Source organism: Pinus tabuliformis, chromosome 3_2, assembly GCF_031772625.1.
Source record: "Pinus tabuliformis cultivar Carrire ecotype Pingquan chromosome 3_2, CPIR1, whole genome shotgun sequence".
Classification (NCBI taxonomy): Eukaryota; Viridiplantae; Streptophyta; class Pinopsida; order Pinales; family Pinaceae; genus Pinus; species Pinus tabuliformis.
Genome location: NC_142302.1, coordinates 1099980679 through 1099993045, shown reverse-complemented (window position 1 = coordinate 1099993045; position 12367 = coordinate 1099980679). Strand labels below are relative to the sequence as shown.

The following is a 12367-nucleotide window of genomic DNA, read 5'->3' as shown; positions in this document are numbered from 1 at the left end:
TTGATAGAAGTAGTAGAAGAGAAGATTACAACCAAGCTGTTTGAGCCAGCATCATCCTCCCAACATGAAAGCCCTCTTCACCTCATACAAAGCAAGATCACCCAACAATACAATGTCTTCAAAGAGAAACCAACAGCACTTCTTTACAAATTACAAAATTCCAGCCCCTGGATCTCTAGGATGAGGGATCCATATATAGATGTTTGCAGGAGAGTGAGTCAGCTTCTGGGATTTTGATTAGTGTCATTTCACTGATAGTTCTTGGTTCCACTTGGAGATTTCATGATCTCTTACTCATCCCTGGGCGAATTTAGAGAGGCAAGTGTCATATGAGCAGTTTCTAGAAGATTCTTTGAGTTTCCACCTAGCAAACTGCTTCTACCATTTGTCTGCTCTCGCTCATCGCACCCTATAGAAGGGCTTTTCAGTATGCATCGCACCCCCCGTGTGTAACAGGTGAGATGCATCGCACCCTCAGCATGGAGCAGTCTGTATGGTCCAGTTTTGACCAATTCTGAGCAGTTTTTCAGGGAGAACTTCTAGGAAATGATGTAATCAGCTGACCTTGTTCCTTTAGGGTATGAAACAACACTTTTAGGGGTTTAGAATCCCTTGGTTTATGGACATATGTGATTGGGGTTGCAGTGCCCAAATATGTCTATAATAGTTGCCCCCTAAAGCATGAGGTCGTAAATCTTCTGATGTCGGGTGAAATGCTTTATCATGAGGATCCGAGGTTTTTCGAACTGGAAGGTGACCTGTAATAAGATACAATACAATACATTATCTTCATAATATTTTCATGATCTAGCTGAGGCGGGCATTCCCATGCTCAGCTTTATAAATTCATTTTCATGTACATAAGACAGACAATCGTCTGTGTGGCAGACTGATGATTCTGGTAGAGCCATCATCCCTTAGTTTGGATGATTATCTGTGCAGTTATGATGTACATTTGATGTTTCTATTTTCCTGAATATATATCGCAGCCCGGATGGATGAAACTAGATCTGGGGTCTTCAAACTCGTTCAATCTTCGCTCGAAGTACAAGTCAATCCATGTGAAAAGATGTTCTGATGTCGAACATGGAAAGACATCGCCTGATTACCAGCCAATGATGTAAGCTGTTAACAGGCACGAGAGGAATCACCGATAATGATAATGACCCTCAAGGTACTGCAGTACAATTCACGTGGTGTGAATACATGAGTTGATGTCGAACACCACGCAAAATCTTTTGGTCGAAGGCCATTGATGTAAACCTGTCGCCGGAAGTGAGAAACTTGCCATTGAGGCATGCAAGCTTTAAACTGCTGAAAGGGTTGTTCCTAAGTAAACTTCTTGGATAATGAGCTGATGTCAACAGGAAGTGACCCGTCGTAGGAGGGCCTTAATGAATCCCACATCTACGACATGGAACGGAGCAAATGATTTTGTGGAGGTGAAAACGATCTGATGATACAAGGTTCAAGGTGGCAGTCATGAAAGAATGGAGCGTTAAGGTATTGCAGCAGATGAGGCGTTAGCTGGGTTGGTGAATTCTCTGAGCGACTTCTCTTGAACATATCAGCGACACTGAAATAGATTGGTAGCATTAACCCCAAAATGGATGGTATGGTGGACCAATGGTGATATGACCGGTGAACGAAATAACCCATCCTGACTCAATCATGGTGATGGAGTGAAAGTGTCATGTTCAAGAGCGACCTACTACCAATGAAGTTATTCAAGTTTTCTTCACTTTTTCCCTAGTCATTGCTGACCAGTACCTCTTTATTTTTGTCAAGCTTGAGGAGAATAACATATGCTTGTTCTATAATTTTCCCTTCGGGCAAACTTTTCGCTATGTTTTAACGAGCCTAGTGACAATGAAACTCGCTCTTGTTTGCATGGACAAGTTTGTTGCTATTGTTTTAACAAGTTTAATGACAAAGATAACTCGGTCCTTTTCAATTTTAGAGAGTCTAAAAAGAGATGTAAAGGCAACTCCAGTAGTCCTTTTTCGTAATATAATCCCTTAAGTCCGAAAAAGTATAAAATAATATGAAAGGGATGAATTTTCGATAGTTTTAACGAGCCGAACAAGACAAACGCTCGATCTTTTTGTGTAATGATCCCTCAGGTCCAAAAAGATTAAAATATAGAGGAGGGATGGCACTTCCAATGACTTTAACGAGCTGGAGAGGCCAATTGCTCGGCAATCTTTTCATATTTTATGAGTCAGATGAAAAGAGCTTAAAGGAGACTCGTCTTTTGAGGAACGAGTGATGTTTTTGGATAGCAACTGGTTCCAGGTAAGGTTTGGAACTTTTCAATCACGGCAGTGTAAAGAAGGTGGCTAATAGAATCACTTGTTGCAGTTGTTCCTCAAAAGGGGTAAACAATCAAATGGAGGCGTATGATCGGCTAAAAAAGAGTGGAGGTGATGGTAAGAACACGACCAAGGTTCAAAAGCTGATATTTAGACCAAGGTTCAAAAGCTGATAATTATGCAATCGCAATGGTTATTTACCGAGGGTGGGTTCATTTTTTAATGAGCTTGAACTCTAGGGGAACATGTGCTCATTGCTAGGTTTATTTTTTAATGAGCTTGAACTTCGCGTAAAACTGCTCGTGCCAGCCATATAATAAGGATGTCTCATCGATAGGTTCATTTTTTAGGGAACTTGCCCAATTTGAAACTTTGCTCCGGAGCCTTTTGTATGCAAGCTAGGAACGACCAACCTACGAGTTTAAAGGTTAAGAGACTACAAACTAAGAAAATAAAAGGTCGTTTTTCACTTGTATAACGAAGTAGAGTTTCCAGGTTACCATATGGAAGTTCTTGCATTAGCAAGATTGTTCCATCCGTGTAGCAGACAAAACACTTCCTTGGCTTTGTCCATCGAAATGGACGAAGGTGATTGTTGTCAGTGCCAATCACATAACCTTTGACGAAGAAAAGCTATTTCCAGACTGATCCATTTTCCTAAACGGACAGGATAGTCAGACTAGTCATATATCCTACACGGAAACCTACCTTATAACTGGGGTTTTTCTGCCAAAGAAGACCAGGGCGCATGCCTCCTGGGTTTCAGTCACAATCACTGAATCACTCGCGCTCATCAGGTGGACGGACTGGAGATTGATGAGACATTCCTTGCACAAAAAGACCAGTTAGGGATGGCATTTCACTAGTAGCTGTGTTTGAACAAGGGAATGAAAGTTGGTCAACTAGGTGGACCACTCTGCCTTCATGCGGAAAGCACATCACTCGAAAGAGTGAGGAAACAATAGCTCCAATGCTATAAATGTATTCACGCCCAAGGAGTAGATTGTAATCTAGAGGCCCTTGGACTACCATCACGTTTAGATGAACGGTTTTCCTTCTCAAAGTTATAGGCAAATTTGGAAGGATCCCCAACGGTCGACTGGTTCCTTTGTTGAAGCCTGTCAGATTTCGAATCTCAAGCAGAAGCGATGGTGAACCAAGAGCTTTCCAAGCAGTTGAGGAAAGGATACTCATAGAAGTCCCTTCATCAATGATAGTACCAACCATGATCATTCTGTAAGCTTGTACTATGATTCCGAATGGTACATTAGATGGTAGGTGGGATCTCCCTAGTAGATTCCAATCGAAGGAAATGACTAGATTGCTTGGAGGAGGGACCGAATAAACGACCGGGTAAATCTCTGACGCACTTCCTTCCTGCGGTAAAGGAACGGGTAGATTGCCCCCATGTTCATTGGATTCTGTGTTAACGAAAATAATTTGAATGGTGTCGTTCTCATCCTCTTTGGTGACTGTATCATCTGAAGGTGGGCCTTCTGAAGACAAGACTAGGTCGACTGCCGTCTCGACCTGTTGACTTTGGTCCGGTGTGGACTCAGAGGCTCTATATTCAATGATAAGTGCTTCGATTGACAACAATGGTGTGTCAATCAGAATTTCAACTAGCGATGGACTCCGCAAGATTTTCTTGTATCCAGGAGGAAGTCACTATGGTGAAGAAGGACGGTTATCCAAGACTTTTTTAGCTTCGTCCAGGAAAGGACAACTGTGGAGGGCATGATCGCCTTCACACAATCTACAAGGAAATTTAGATCTTCCTTTCTTTCCATTGGCTTCGTTTTCACTAGTTGACGATGTGCTCTCAACATGATCGTCAGAGGTTGAAGACACCGGATTGTGCAAGCAGGGAGACTAGTCCCTCAAGATCCGTGGGATGAAGGGACAATCTCGATGATAGTGGTCTCCCTTGCAAATGACACATGGAGATTTAGGTTTGGATGGTGCAGTGCGTGGATTTTCGCCAGACGATGCATGGTTGCCCCCTTTTGTTGTTGGCTTCTTCTTCTTCTCCTTCCCCTTTTTCTTCTTCTCAGTTACTTGGTTTTTAGTGTTACCAGCTTCACCAAGCGAAGAGGAAGAAGGAGAGGGAGAAACAAACGAAGTAGAAGGTGGGAGAGCAACTTCAGTATCATCTGGTTGCTGATTTGATTACTGAGGAATTGCGGTGTTTTGAACGACAGAGGTCGAGAAAAGCCATACTGGCAGGCCAATTGTGAGTCCTGGAAGGGACAATGTAGCCATGTGTGGAGCACCAACATCTCCCCAAGAGGAGAAGGGACTAGGATTTCCCCCAAGGGGAAATCATTGATTGGTAGACTCCATTTTCTCAACCTAAGACCAATGAGGGAACAATGACGTTATTCCGATTAAAATAAATTTTATGACGCTTTGACACAACTTGCTTTTTCAATTTTTAAGAGTCGAGAAAAAGCTAAAGATGACTCTAGTCGCCTTCGATTTTTAATGAGCCTGAAGTGACAAGTGCTCAAATGGACCTTTTCTTTTAAGGAGTCTGAAAAGGAACGAAAGTGACTACTCTAGAAATCTAGACAGAGGGATTACCAAACCAATCGCAAAACTGCAGAATAGTTTTTACGGTACGGTAGTCAATCTTCCCGAATGTTGTGTTCAGTGCATTGCGATTGATAGGGCGGTAGACACAGCTTCCTAAGGATAAAGGATATAACCTATTGTGATCTCCCAATATATAATCGACGGTACGTGGGAGCACTAGTACATACTGGCACTTGTCGTCTCAAAGAGGAGGAATCACCCAACCTACGATAAAAGTGATAGTTACTAGGCTTTACGACGTCGGAATATGTCTCTAGCCTAGACTTCTAAATGTTGTGCGTTAGGTTCCAAAGCATTTTTATGTTCATTGAGGTTTATTTTACAGTTGATCTTTCTTAAGAAGTTTGCCTTTAAGGTTCACCACGTGATGTAGATATAAGGTTCTTAAATATGCAATCTAAGATGATACACAGTCGTTTACTTTCTTTTTGCAATGAAAATCCCAGCTACTAAGGAAAGAGAGATGAAATTTTTTCAACATAGAGCAGAGAGCACACACTAGATGCACTTTTCCTAAATCAATTTCAGCATCCAGTCTAAATGCAAATGCACAAGCATGTATTGTTTTTCAGTATCCTTAATGTGAGAATGACAAAAGAAAACTAAGTACAGATCTAAACTATCTTCTTTCAAAGTGATAGTACTAACAATTTTCTCTTCAAAAAACCAAAGGAAGGCTAAGACAACACTTTGCGATTTTGAATTCAAAAAAAACGAAAGGAAGACTAAGACGACACTTTGTTATTTCGAATTCAAAAAACGAAAGGAAGACTAAGACGACACTTTGCGATTTTGAATTTAAAATTGCTTTCGACACTTGAAATACTATTAATTCAAATCAAATACAAGGGCAAAAGTGTAATCGACTATCTAAAAGAGGAATTCTTTATGACACTCTTTTTCTTGACTGAAAACAACACTTGCAACACTTTCAAATCAAAAGACGACAGTTCGATTAAGCTACTATTTGCAAAGGATAACTATAAATGATGAAAAATACATAAAAAACATTCACAATTCCTTCTGATGGAGGCTGAAATAATGCAAAGGAAGATGGTTTCAACAGTGATATACTGATCATAGAGAGCAAAACTACTGAATAAAGCTGATGACAATGAAGAAAAAACCAAAATCTAGAGGCAGAAGCAGTCTTACTCAATCATCGCACCTGTAACACAGGGAAACAGGGATGCATCTCACCTGCAACACACGGGAGGTGCGATGCATCCAGATTTCCAATGAGAGACAGTGCGATGGTCCACGGACGAGACTGGGCTTGGTTTTCACTCATAGTTTGCAGGTAAGTTCAAGGATTTAGGCTGAGTTAATGATAGTTAGTAAACACAAAGTATAGGGGCTTATCTAATGAGGTTATTTGAGCTACCACCAGGGCACTTAGGATGTTTGCAAGTCAAATGTTCAGTTCATAAACCAACCCGGAAATTGACTGAAGCAGCGTTGATCTACTTTGCGGTTGCATAGCAAAAGCAGTTCGAAGGCTAGCTGGCTTAACTTTAGGCTCCATCTGTGGTTTATTAGAGTCACCATTTTGTTATCGGGAAAACTAGTGTCCATTTAGAGCTGCTAATCCCATTAAGACGGGTAGCTATCTTAGAAACAAATAAACTAAAGTTACTTGTGTTTTCCTTTATGAGAGATAGATGAGAGAGAAGTAGAGAGTACCAACCTCAGTCTTTCGCTAGTTTCCTTGCTTGTTTCCTCTCTCCTTTGATAGAGCTTTCGCCACTTCTTTCTCACTTGTCCCGCTTCAAAGAACACATGTAGAGTCAAAGCAGCAAAATACCATCAAAGCATAGAGATATATAACCATAAACAATGTAGGATAAGATGTACATTAACCATATAAATGCATATACAAATACAAGATTCAGAGATATACAAGCATATAGAGGAAAACTCAAATAGCTTTATTGATAGAAGTAGTAGAAGAGAGGATTAAAACCAAGCTGTCTGATCCAGCATCATCCTCCCAGCATGAAAGCCCTCTTCACCTCATACAAAGCAAGATCACCCAACAATACAATGTCTTCAAAGAGAAACCAGCAGCACTTCCTTACAAATTACAAAATTCCAACCCCTGGATCTCTAGGATGAGGGATCCATATATAGATGTTTGCAGGAGAGTGAGTCAGCTTCTGGGATTTTTATTAGTGTCATTTCACTGATAGTTCTTGTTTCCACTTGGAGATTTCATGATCTCTTACTCATCCCTGGGCGAATTCAGAGAGGCAAGTGTCATATGAGTAGTTTCTAGAAGATTCTTTGAGTTTCCACCTAGCAAACTGCTTCTGCCATTTGTCTGCTCTTGCTCATCGCACCCTACAGAAGGGCTTTTCAGTATGCATTGCACCCCCCGTGTGTAACAGGTGAGATGCATCGCACCCTCAGCATGGAGCAGTCTGTATGGTCCAGTTTTGACCAATTCTGAGTAGTTTTTCAGGGAGAACTTCTAGGAAATGATGTAATCAGCTGACCTTGTTCCTTTAGGGTATGAAACAACACTTTTAGGGGTTTAGAAGCCCTTGGTTTATGGACATATGTGATTGGCATTACAGTGCCCAAATATGTATATAACATGGACTCCCTGTCCAATCTGCATCAGTGAAGCCCTGCAGCTTCACTCCCTCTGTTCGTCTGTACCATAATCCATACTGAGATGTGCCTCTGAGGTCTCTCAATACATGCTTTGTCGCCTTCCAGAACATCTTGGTAGGCTGAACCATCACTTGACTCAGCTGGTTCACCGCATAGCACAAATTTGGTCGTCTGTTCACTAAGTACATCAGTGAACCCATAAGCTGCCTGTACACAGTAGCCTCCACTACTTCTCCTGAAGTAGAATCGTCCTTCCTCTAGTTACCAGCTAGAGGAGTCTACATGGTTTTACACTTCTCCATGTGGAATCTCCTAAGTATCTCGTTGGCATACTTGCTCTAAGACACAAACAACTCCCCATCCTTCTGCCACACTTCCATGCCAAGGAAACAATGCATGAGACCCATGTCTTTCATCTCAAATTCTCTTGCAAGACATGATCAACTGATCATCACTCGTCAATATAAGATCATCAACATAAAGTACAATGATGAACATCCTACCTTTCACCACGATGCTATACAGATTCGCATCTGCTTCACTCTTTGTGAAGCCCAACCTGGTGAAGTAGTTGTCTATCCTGGTGTACCAAGCACAAGGTGCTTGCTTCAGCCCGTACAACGCTCTCTTGAGTCGGCACACATGCGACTCACAATCGAAGGTCTCAAAACCTTCTAGATGCTCTATGTACACCTCTTCCTCAATCTTGCCATTGAGGAATGCGGTCTTCACATCCATCTGATGGATCTTTCAACCCATCTGTGTTGATAGTGCCAACATTGATCTGATAGATGAGTACCTTGTGACAGGAGCAAAAGTCTCATCATAGTCAATCCCCTCGACTTGTGAAAAGCCACAGGAAACAAATCTTGCCTTATGCTTCTCCACACTACCATCAGCAGCTTGCTTTACCTTATAAAGCCAACGGAAACTCACAACTGACTTGTTCTCCAGTCTCGAAACCACGTCCCAAACACTGTTACGAACTATGGAGTCATACTCCTCCACCATAGCATCAACCCAAATCGGCTGCTGCACTGCTTCCTCAAAGGAAGATGGCTCGATCTCAACACATTCCCCAACAAGGTCCATGTATCCAATGTACCTCTCAAGTGACCTCCTCTGTCTGCGCTGAGAAGATGGTGCTCCCACATTCTCTCTCGCATCCTCCAACAATCTGTCATCTTCTCTTGTGCGTTTTCGTCCATCTTTGGAATACTTTGCTTGAGTGGATGTCTCCACTCCTAAAACCTCTGCATGCGGCTTCTCCTCATCAGTCTGAGGCTCCTCCTCCTTAGGAACCAATAGTTCCTCCATAGCCAGTAGTTGGAGCTCCCTCTCAAGGGAAACTCGCATGGCCTTCTGCTCATCAAACTTGAGATCTCTGTGAACCACTGTCCTCCGACTAGTAGGCAAGTACACCCGATAGTTGTGAGGTGTATCAGTGTACCCCACAAGTATCCCCAACTCTATTGTCGACTCAAGCTTCTTCTGTGCATCCTTTGTCACATGGCAATATACCGATGAGCCAAAGATCCTGAAGTGACCCACATCTGGTCTCTTACCAGATAAAGCTTCCTCTGGTGTCTTCATCCCAAGTATGCAATGCGGGCTTCTACTCTGCAAATATACCACTGTGTTGCATGCCTCAGCCCACAAGTGAAGTGGTAGGGGTCATGCAGCATCGCCCGTGCTGCCCCTACAATAGTTATGTTCTTCCTCTCGGCCACTTCATTCTGTTGTGGGTTATGAGGTGCTGTCAACTCTCGTTTAATTCCTTCCACTGCACAGAAGTTATTAAACTCTTGAGGGACATATTCTCCACCATTATCGCTTCTCAAGGCCTTGATCTTCTTCCCTAACTCTTTCTCGATCAAAGCTTTGTACTCACAAAACTTTGTGAAGGTTTGGTCCTTCTTCTGCATGAAATAAATCCAACATTTATGAGAAAAACCATCAATGAAAATCACATAATACCTTTGCTTCGCTATGGATGCCGTCGAGAATGGTCCACACAAATCAGTATGAACTCGCTCTAAGATAGCCTCTACTCAATTGTTTTGATCATGAAAGGAAGACTTGGTGTACTTTCCCAAGGTACAACCTTTGCATGTGTCAACTTGCTCAAGTTTACCTTTGGGAAGTCCTGTAGATATCCGTTGCATTATCTTCAAAGCCCCATTATGCAAATAGCTCAACTGCTTGTGCCACAACTCGCCAATGTCTTGGCTTTGCACCAATTCTGCTTTCGTACTCAATGTTGCACAATCATCTACCTCTAGTTTATAGAGATTCTTCACCTGAATCCCTATCCTCTTGGTCTAACCCGTGGCTATGTGTCTTAGGAACGCCTTTCCTTTACTGAAGACAACATCGTAGCCTTTGTCCTCCAACATCGCGACTGATACCAAGTTCTTCTTCAGTCCAAGCACATACATCACATCTGTCAAGGTGAGAGGAGCTCCATGCTCCCTCTAAAAAGCAACCGTGCCCACTCCTGAAACACTATACCTTCCATTGTCACCCATCTCTATGTGCATCTTGAGGTCTTTCTCCTCCAAGGCACTGAATAAATTTTTATCACCGGTCATGTGGAATGAGGCTCCACTGTCAATATACCAGACACAACCCATCATCGATGACACCATGCATGCGATGAGGGTAAAGTCCATTTCAAATTGAGAGGCTAATGCCTCACCGTCCAATCTTTTCGAGGATTCCTTCTTGGACTTCTTCGATGGGAAATTAGTCGCATAATGTCCCATCTCGTGACAATTAAAGCATCTCACTTTAGACTTGTCAACCTTCTTCCCTCCATGAGAAGAATTCGATTTGGAATGGGAAGCCTTCCCCTTCCCTTTCCTTGCCTTAATTGCTAAGGCAAGATTTTCTTCATCAAACTTTCTTGGATGAAGAACCATCTCGTGTGCTCCTCTTGATCTCCTCCTGCATGAGATCCGACCACAGTCGTTCCCAATCCGGCAGTTTCTCCCTTCCATTCACAGAGTCCTAGTAGCTATTCCAGCTCTTTGGAAGGCTTAGGAGAGCGAGGCTCACCATATCATCATCGGCAGTGGTTATTCCCACACTGCTAAGCTCATCTCTGCAGGTGGTGAGCTTGTTCAGATATGTGGAAATAGTATCGTCCTTCTCCATCTTGATTCTTGGAAGCTTATCCTTGAGTGCCAATTTCCTCTGGTCGCTACTGTTCTAGTAGAGGTCCTTCAATGTCTTCAACATTGAAAATAGAGTATCCTTCCTATGGAGACTCGAGACAATATGGTCTTGAACTCCCTCAAGGATGATTTGTCTCGCCTTCGCCACACACTTCTTCCACTCAGCCAACTCTTGTGCATTAGTTGAAGCTGGCTTTTGGATTTCTTGATCAATGAATTTCTTCAAGCCATTGTCTTCTAATAAAGCCTCCATGCGATCTTTCCATGTTATGTAATTCAAGCTACCTTCCAAGGCATACTCGAGTCTCAAGCTGATCCAGGTGGATGTTGGTGGCCACCCACCTATCCCATTTGGACCCCCACAACTGTCTCTTTCAGTTTTTTAGTTTCCTTAATTATAGCGTAGTTTACTATTTTTAGCAGTTTTTCGGGTCCTAAACTTCCGAAGCCGTTTTGAGGCCCTAAACGACGTTTTTTGGGAAATCTACCTCCGCGATTTTTTTGGTAAAAAATCATCTTTTCTGTCGTAGTCCTCGGAGAGATATTTCCAACGGGCTATCATGCGCGTCAAATGGAGATCGTATGCCAAAGTTACGACCCCAGGAAGTTGATGTACCAATTTACCCAAACGGGGCCCATAGTTTGGCGTTTCATCTTCTAGGGTTAGGTTTTGGAATGTTAAGGGTTTTCCATTGTTTCTCAATAATAAATAGGCCTTTGAGCCTCATTGTAAACACAGTTTGAAACAATTCAGAGGCATGTAGCCGACACATCTCTTTTCAGAGATAAGCTACCATCGCCCTAGCTGGGTTATTTCTATTTGTAAGCATATTTCAGTATTCTCCATTAATGAAATGAAGTATTATTTCCGCTGCATCTCTGTTTTTATGGTTATCGCATCTCTGTATTTATGGTTATCTCTGTAATCTATTGCGTTCCTGCTTAAATCCGGATCACAAGCCATTGAACGCCATTGGCCAACCTTGAAGTATGATAAGAATTCGATTTTAAACCTGTAACCCCGAACTTCAAACTTCGAATTCTCTTCTCCGTATATTGTTCACAGCTTCAATACCGTGTAGAAATTCTAATTGTAGATTAACCCGATAATGCAATATAACCAAAGCAAAATACTATAATCTACTTCTACTATCAATTTGCAGAAGCTTAAAGATCAAGCTAAACAATATAACCAGAAGAAGAAGAATCAATGCACAATACACAGAAGAATACTTCGGGGAAAGCCTCAGCTAAAAACCCCACTATCTGTATTATCATACAAGGTGGAAATACATCAGAATTATATAAATCCTTAACTCTCACAGCTAGCCAGCTCTCAGTACAATCCTCACAGATGCTCACAGGGAAACTTGGCTGCTCAAAAAACCTTCTCCTCTGCCCTCAAAGCTCCTATTTCCTTGTGCAGTTTCTCCTGGGTGATCTACCTATTACCAAGTGGAACACTGATCTCACACACTGCTCTAACACACTGTCAGAACTGCACAATCCTCAAGGAATGATTCCTTGACTGCATGCATGAGTTTTCTTTATAAGAGAACACATGCAACTGATAGTACACTATCCCTGTCTTTAATCTCAACTAGGTCTTTCTCATAATAGACATGCATGAGTTACTGATGAGGTAATCTTGAGTTATCTGGAGTACAC

At 42.2% G+C, this 12367-nt stretch overlaps 1 protein-coding gene across 7 annotated transcripts in view; it reads right to left on the bottom strand.

The window, feature by feature from the left end:
* Nucleotides 1-12367, bottom strand: part of LOC149184513 (protein DETOXIFICATION 29-like) — a 214316-nt gene that overhangs the window by 14727 nt on the left and 187222 nt on the right. The window contains exon 5 of one of the 7 annotated variants that reach the window (XM_089417553.1): nucleotides 6592-6673. The exons of the other annotated variants lie outside the window; for them this stretch is intronic. Coding sequence (XP_089273679.1) covers nucleotides 6607-6673 — 67 coding nt within the window. The 3' untranslated portion in view covers nucleotides 6592-6606. Of the gene's footprint in view, nucleotides 1-6591; nucleotides 6674-12367 lie in introns of those variants that run through there. 7 annotated transcript variants of the gene reach the window in all.